Here is a 7,992-nt window from a genome sequence, read left to right as displayed (position 1 = left end):
CACAAGTGATCTTTAACTTGGTTCAAGACTCACAGTGCCCCCGTGATTCTGTGATTAAAGGTATGTGGAGTGCACAAAGTTTCCTGCATACTTCTTTTTAGTCTCTATTGTTATTGCTTCCCCGATGCATTAGTCTGTGGACCAAAGCCACAGCAAACCGTGCTGTGGAAAGAGCTCCCTTCCCTAAGAGTGTCTCCAGGGCATAACAACAGCTCTGAAGCCTGGAGAGAGCCAAGATGATTTCACCACCAGGGCTGGCATTGCCCCCAGGAGCCACTGTGGCACACAGCACCTTGCTGGCACAGCTGGCCTGCCCACCCAGCAGGTCACCGTGCAGGCACAGAAGGACGTGCCTGTGCAGTCCTGGCTGCTGACTGTGGGAAGCTGCTGCTCTGCTTTGCATATAAGTCAAAACCTGTAAGCTACTGGTTACAGAGAAACTCTCTGTTTTAGCAGGCTGAAGTGGGAGAAGGGAGAGAGCTGCCAGATCCCAGCTGGTCTCTGCTCCAGGAGCTGATGGAGGATTAGCCCTGCAGTGTGTCTTTACAAATTGTCGGCTCCAAGAGTACACAAAACAAAGCTGTAAGGACTGAGTGTCTCAGCACAGAGGCAAAGGCAAATACTTTGGGAAACTGACAGTACTTTCCACCCAGACACAGGCATGGGGACTCTGGCATCCTGTCCCTGCAGAGTGCTGCCTGTCCCACAGCAGCTCAGTTGCTGTGACCACAGCACTGAGGCCACTGGCTGGGAGCAGATCCCTCCTGCCTGCAGCCCCACAGCTGTTGGCAGAGCCTCCTCCTCCCTGAGCTGGTGCCCCACAAACCAGACAGAGTTTGGAAAGTGACCACAGGTCCTTCCTAGCACAAGAATCCATCTGCCCTGGAGCATGGGGAGGCTTCTGGAGTTGCCTTGCTGCTCCACACAACTTCAACCTTCTCTGCAACGCATTTGCTCCAGGGGCTTGGGGTGGACAGACACCCCTGCAGACAGGCCCAGAACTGCACCCACCAAGAACGGTGCCAGGGGAACCTGCCATGACCCAGCTTCTCCAGCCCTCCCAGCCCAGCATCATGCCGTGCCCCAGATGGGAGATGCAGGGCTGTGCCTGCTGCATGGGCTTGTGGCAGAGCTGCCTGTCCCCATTGCCCTCAGTTGACACTGTGGCATGTCCTGCTCCCTGTCTCAGCTCCCTGCCTGAGTGATGCTGGAGGGCTGTGGCATGTGCCGGCTCCAAGCCAGCACTGTCCCTGTGCCTGCAGCAGCCCACAGGCACAGGGAGGTGCCAGGCCATCTCCCTGTGCCCTTCCTTCAGCCATTCCTCCTGTTAAACCCTCGCCCTAAATGCACAACTGCAGTCGTGGTGCTGGAAAGCAAATGCATGCCAGGCTGTGGCAGGTGTGGGGAGAGGCACGACTGCCTGCTTCCCATTCCCTGCTTCCCATTCCCTGCTTCCCATTCCCTGCTGCCCCTTCCCTGCTGCCCCTTCCCTGGTGGGGCCTGGCCCTCCCTGCCAGCTGCCCTCCTGCCCTGCTGCCCGCGGCAGCGGAGCTGGGACCTCTCGCTACTTGTTCCGCGGGAACTTCCGACATTTCAAAAATTGTTTTCATTTTGGCTTGGAATAAAGACAAATATTTCAGAAATTTCCTGGATAATATAAAGTTTAAAACACCCTCCAAACCAAAATAGAAGCAGTAGGCTATCTCAGCTCTTGCATTATGTCATATCATGACAGCTCATGGTGCAGTGCAGAATTACAGATGAATTGTCATGAGGAGATGTGAACAAAAATACAAATAATGTCAACAAGAGCGGAGAAGTGAAATGCTGAGATGAGATATTCTCTAAAATGATTTTTTTTCCCCTTGTGCAAAATAATTCTCCATGGGAAATTGCTTGGATTTTATAAAAGAGCATGGGCTGTCCAAGCAGCTCTTCTGTGCTCTGGGGAGGCAGGAACACCCCGCTGGCACTGCCCCGCCGCCCCCGGCCAGCCGCGCTGCCGCGCCGGGCTGGGTGCGGGATGTGCCCCCTGCCCGCGCACAGCCCCTTATCTTGCTTCTCGCAAGCCCAGGGCAGGCGGGCTCCGTGGGCAGCCCGGCACAGCCCGGGCCCCGCCGGCTGCGGGCAGAGATAACGCGGGATGGATCAAGGGGCGCTGGGCGAGCGGCGCCGCGTCTCCTCGGCAGCGGGGGGGTCGCGTGGTCCCGCTCTGCCCGGCGAGAGGGGCCTGGGCTGGGGCCGCTCTTACCTTGGCTCAGCTCTGCCCGGCCGGGGCTGGCTCCTGCCCTGGCTCCTGCCCTGGCTCTTTTTTTAGCGGGCGGACCTCGGGGCGCCGGCTGGCACCCATCCCCCGGCCTGCCCCGTGCCTCTCCAGAAAGGCACTGCTGGGAAGGAGCGCCGAGGCTCATGTCTCCGGCGCTGTATCCACCCCTTCCCACCCTCTTGGGGTTCGGTCCTGCCAGTTCCACTTGTGGGCTGTCCTCACCACTTTGGGCCTTTCTACCGCTCCCCTTCTTGTGGCTCTGGATGTCACCACAGACACGCTTTTATGAGAGTGGGCTTGTGCAAGGCTTGTATAAAGTGTTCTCAGAAATATGAGGTCCTGTCACTTGTAAAAGTAATAAAAATGTCCAATAATTTTTACAAGGGAAAAATGAGTCATTGGATGGCACATTTCTCATTACTGGCATTTTACAATTAAAATGAGCATCTATTGAATCAATCCAAAGCTCTTATTGTTAGCAGACACTAATAACTTCCTGAGCTATTGAAGATACTTTTTTTTTTCAGAAGAAACATGACCCCTGACCACGGCATTTCTCGTCGAGAGCGGTATCCAGCTGGGACCAGCTCTGCTCAGCTCCTGCTGGAGAGGTTTCAAACACATCCTGATGAGACTGGTGGCTATAACTGGGTGGGAAATTGTTTTTAAGCCCTCAAAAATGTTCAAGATTTCAAAATTTTTCCCGCTCCACATGGGGATGAATCCAGAATTGTTCAACATTTTTACCAAAAAAAAAGAAAAAAAGTCCTCATGGAAACCAGCTCCGGAACAGGCAGTGGCCACAGGTCACGCTGGGCCGGGGGGACTCCCGCCCGCCCCAGCCTGCCGGCGGCTCGGACCGCCGTGCTGGTGGCTGCCCTGGCATGAGCCAACTTCTCCTCCCAGCATGGGACACCCATCCTGGACCTCATGACCTTCTCTGGTGAAAAATGAGTCCTGTGAAACTTTCCCGGTTTCACTGCGGTTGCGCGTGCATGGCTGAGTGCTCTGCCCAGGGCAGGATGCAGCCCAGCAAAGCAGGGTCATCACCATCTCCTGCCTTCAGAAGATGGAGATTTTTGCAGCCGCTTGTTTTCAAAACACACTAGAAAATTTCAGGACAATATGGGAAGGGCCTAATTTTTCAACAGGCCTCAAGGCCTTCTGGCGCTATCTCCTTAAAATCAGCCTTCCTCCAGATATCTCGGGATGGATCCTGGCAACCAGAGCAACCACCTGCTTTTAAAAACGGACACCCTGATAGAAAAGGAGGAGCCAAATTCTCCCCACATGCTCAGAGAAGACAGTGAGTTTCTGGGTGAGAATGGACATGCTTCCTCCAAAACCCCAAAGGACCCTGGGCAGCCAGGCTGCTGTCACTGGTGGGGAGGTTCAGTCCCTATTTGTATGATCAAACATGTGCAAAGCTGATGAAAAACTACCATGAAATCCCACTGCACAGCAGTAACAATGAGCAAGTGCTGGCTTCCAAACACTGAGTGCCCTGCCAAAGAACTGGCAAGTTCAGATTCTGCTGGGCTGCAGGGGTCCAGACATGGCTTTTGCCACTGCAGATCCTCTTCATGCAAGTCTGCAGGAGACAAGCCCCAGCCCAGCTGCTTCTCCAAGACGCCCTTCAAGTCCTTTGCCAGAATTGAATGCACAAAAATCTAACACCCATCCATGATGGAGTCTCCACTCTACCCTTCCTAGAAGAGTCCTTATGTGCCCTGAGCAGAGGACTGGAGCAGGCACTTGATGTCTGCTAGTTGAGCAGTCCTAGCTGCTTCAGGAGGATGCTGGGCTCTGCTCCCTATGCACCACACCTTCTCTAGACTCTCCTCTCTCTCCATCCTCTCCATTTCTCTCTGGAGGGGATGGTTCTTGCTGTTGGGAAAGCTCCATGGAAGTGGGGATGCCTATGCAGGGCCCAGATGTTGGGGATGAGCAGATGAGGTTGTTTTCCATTCTCTAGTATTGTGCAATGGCTCCAGAGATAGAGACACTTCCCACTTCTTTTCCTTTGCTACTGGACACGGGGGTTGGGACAACAATATGTATTGTCATTTATAAGCACTGTAAGACCCTCCTGGGACCTGCATGCATAAATCTTGTGTTTGCTGTAGCGTTCTTTTTCTCCCTTGCATCCTTGCAACACAGCTTCTGCCTGTGCCGTACGTCTGCAAGACCAAGCTCTGCACAAGCTGAAGTCCTGCTCCCGAGAGCATCAGCCTGTCTTGCTGCCACTCTCCTCTCCTGCTCAGAGGGGAGGGCCGTGGGAATGAGCTGCTAATCCAGCCCGTCCTGGCCAGGGTCCCGCTGCAGCTGCCAGGTGCCTGAGCACAGCGTGTGCAGCAGGCACAGCCGACAGCCGGCAAGAAATGCCAAGAGCTTCCCTTTATGGCTCTGTATTTCCTGTTAAATTTTTATGGGATTTCCTCAGCATTCAGATTTAGGAACACGCTTGCCCAGCTGAGGAGGCCCCGGAGCCCAGTGCGGGCAGCAGCCAGAGGCTGGCAGAGCTGAACAGGGAGACTCGCTGCCAGGAGGGCCCGGGGCCTGCCTGGCTCCCCGGTGCCAGGAGGGCAGCCCAGCGGCAGGTGCCACGGGCCCGGCTGCCTGCGCGCCGCGGGAAGGCTCCCAAGTGCCACGGCTGGCGTGGGGCCCCTGGCTGCTGCCGCGCTCCTGCTGCCTGGCCCGGCAGGGAATTTGGCAGCCCCGCCGCAGGGACTTATCGGCTGATGTCGCAGGATTTCCTCACCCTGCCGGGAGCGCACAATGGCGAGGACAGGCTGCTCCGCAGACACCCTAATCCCTTGGCAATTGTGCTGCGTTTCGGGGGGTGACAATAGTTCAATGAAGGTTTGCAAGGTTAGCAGGAACGTTAATCCTTACAGAAGAAAAATGTGACAATTATTTAATGCCGCGGCTGGGAGCTTTTGTGTTGCCCTTAGTTTGATGTGTTTGTACTGGGCAATGTCTCATCTAAAGTACAAGAGGACAAGAGCTGCAGAGGTTACCTGGGCACTGGCTGCTCCCGCCCTGGCCCTGCTGGCATTAGCCAGTTGCAGGAGGTGGAGGAACAGGACACCCTCAGCACTGCCAGCTGGCTGGGGTGCAGGGAGGTGTGACAGGTTTATCTGGCTGCAGGGGCTGAGGAAAGGGAAGGAAGGGATAAAGCTCGGAGATCACAGGTGGGATCCCTGCTCGCCCGGCGGCAGGTTCAGCACCACGGCCCTTCCCTCCAACCTGCTCCCAGCAGTGTGGGTGTCAGTGCCAACATGCTGTCCCTGCCTGACCCTGCACATGTCCCTGCACCCACCAGTAGCCAAAGGCAGCAGGAACAGCCAGGTCTGGTGGCACTGTGCCAGCCCAGGCATGGCTGGCAGGGCAGGGGGACTCGGAAGTGGTGCCTGATCGGAGGCAAAAACCTCAGATGTCCCACCGTGTGCCACCACCCTGGCTCTCTTTGGCTGCCTGCGTGGCTGAGGCATCAAACCAACCTCTCCAGAGAGAGAGGAGCTGCCAGAAGCAGCTGTGAAGCACCCGGCAGGCTCCCGAGAGGCTTAGGGCAGCCTCCCCTCACCTGCCCCTTCCCTCCCTGCAGCTCCTGACCGTAGCCAGAGCAAGAGACCTCCAAGCACGGGGCAGCAGGGAGGGGCTGTCACAGGGGGCTGGTGGGGGGCCCTGCTTGGTGGGCACGCAGGTGCCCCCCGTTCACACGGCGTGTGCATGTGTGTGCTGGGGGGTGCGTGTCTGAGCCACGGCGGGCCCAGGCACTGCAGACAGAAAGTACAAATCTGCCTCTCATTAAAACAGCCCTTTGTAATATAACCTATATGAGCCTGCACTTAACACCCATCATCCTGAGGAAAGCCCAGGCTCTCTTCCAGCCAGCTGGACTCTGTGCCTCCGGGGCAGATCTCCCAGGGACATGAGACTGCCGGGGCAGGAACTTGGATGCATTTCTGTGCGGATTCTTCCCCCTTCTAGAGAGGCACAATGGGGCTTTGCATGAGTGATACAAACATGCCAGTTGTACTTAAGGTTGACAAATAATGTAAACCACACAATCTGGTTTGAGGGAAACGACTTCACCACAATTTATTTTAGTGCTTTAAACATCATGCCAAACTCTGTAGTGAATTGCTAAATTAATGCCGGGCTGCCATCTAAATAGACATCTTCAGATCACAAGCATGTTATAGGGGGAATGGTTTCCTTTGAAATGGTTCCCACAGCTTAGAGGCTGCGCAGAGAAAAAATGTGCCCAGGATTCAATTGCTGCCAACATGTGGTGGCCACATTTCTCTGCTGCTATTGGCCAAGATGCACAGTAAGGATGAGGAAGCATCATTTGAGGTGGACAGATCAACCGGTGATTGCAGAGAGACAAGGAATGTCAAAGCAGCTCACTCTGAGGAAAGGCGTAAAGCAAAACAGCCTCAGTTCCAAGCTGTTAGCCTGGAAAAATGTGCCCATCACACACTGTCTCAGCTGCTTGCGATGCAGCAGAGAAGTCCAGTGAAAGCACAGTGGACATTTCTTCCACTCTTGGTTTTCCATCGGTGTCTTGGCTGATGTAATCAGCCCTGCTGCACTCCTCTGCTCCCAGGGGCAATTCCCACCCACTCTCCACGGTGTCCCAGCTCTCTTGAGAGAAAAGCCCATCAGATGCACTTGGCAGGGGAGGCCAGGCTGCTGGGGACAGAGCTCACTAGGAGGCTGTGCAGGAGAATTGCAGCCAACAAGACACTGGTTTAGCACCTTCCGCACCCACAGGTGTACTCTGGTGCAGCTGGGAGAGCTGCAAGGTGTGTCTGAGCAGAGGCTGCAGAGGCTGCCCTGCAGCAGGGGGTGGGAAGAAATAAGAGGTGACTCTGTCCCTCTCAGGGCAGCTCATGGGACCAAACCCTCACCCCAAAGCACTGCCTGGCACTGCCCATGCTGTCTGCTGCTGGCAGGGGGACAGAGAGCCATGGCAGTTGCTCCCTCCTGCCAAGGGAGCCAGGGAGGTTTGTGGTGGGCACTCATGCTACATGTGCACTTCACATATGCACTTCAAACGCTGGAGATACCCTGGCATCCAGTGGCCAGGCTCTAGCAAGCACCCTGTAGACAAAAGACAAGAAAACAAAGGAGAGGGAAGGGAGCTGTCACTTGCTCAGTGTTCCCACCCAGGCAAGTTGGGTTTTGTTTCCCCATCACCAGCCTGAAATCCATCTTCCATGCTTTCGTGGCTCAGTTGCTCCTTCCCCTTATGGTTTCCTTCAGCTGAGCTGGAGGAAGAATAAAGAAATGTCTCTCTGGGCCCCAGCCTCTTACAAGGCTCATAAATATGTCTCTGCTTAAAAATGCAAGGATTAATTAACTCATGAGTATCTCCTAACCAAAATTCTGGGAAAGAGCACCCTCCTGTGCGGGAGGCAGTGTGTCTTCAGGGGGTTTCCCTGGGGCCTCTCGCCTGCCCACAGATGCCTGCCCAGGATGGACCCGAGGCTGGGCAGTGCCCAGGGGATGGGACCCCAGCCCCACACCAGCTGTGCCGCGCTCGGGCTGCGGTTCCACGGGGCACCCGGGTGGCCATCAGCATCGGGCTCCAGGGCCATGGTGCCATGTTGCCTTGACAGTGTTTTCAATTAGGCACTTGACAATGACCAGGCTCGGTGGTCTGCTGTAAATTTTGAGGACTGATGCTGCCACAGGAAAGTTTGGGCCAAGGGGGC

The 7,992-nt window shown here is 55.5% G+C and overlaps 1 protein-coding gene across 1 annotated transcript in view; it reads left to right on the top strand.

The window, feature by feature from the left end:
- The first annotated feature begins 3,475 nt into the window (after positions 1-3,475).
- CDCA8 (cell division cycle associated 8) overlaps positions 3,476-7,992 on the top strand; it is a 65,861-nt gene continuing 61,344 nt past the window's right edge. Inside the window, exon 1 of the mRNA XM_009996697.1 lies at positions 3,476-3,584. Coding sequence (XP_009994999.1) covers positions 3,476-3,584 — 109 coding nt within the window. The remainder of the gene's footprint in view (positions 3,585-7,992) is intronic.

The sequence above is a fragment of the Chaetura pelagica genome, unplaced genomic scaffold, assembly GCF_000747805.2.
Source record: "Chaetura pelagica isolate M959 unplaced genomic scaffold, ChaPel_1.0 scaffold1064, whole genome shotgun sequence".
Classification (NCBI taxonomy): Eukaryota; Metazoa; Chordata; class Aves; order Apodiformes; family Apodidae; genus Chaetura; species Chaetura pelagica.
Note: the sequence above shows the minus strand (reverse complement) of the source record. Positions and strands in the feature narration are given on the sequence as shown.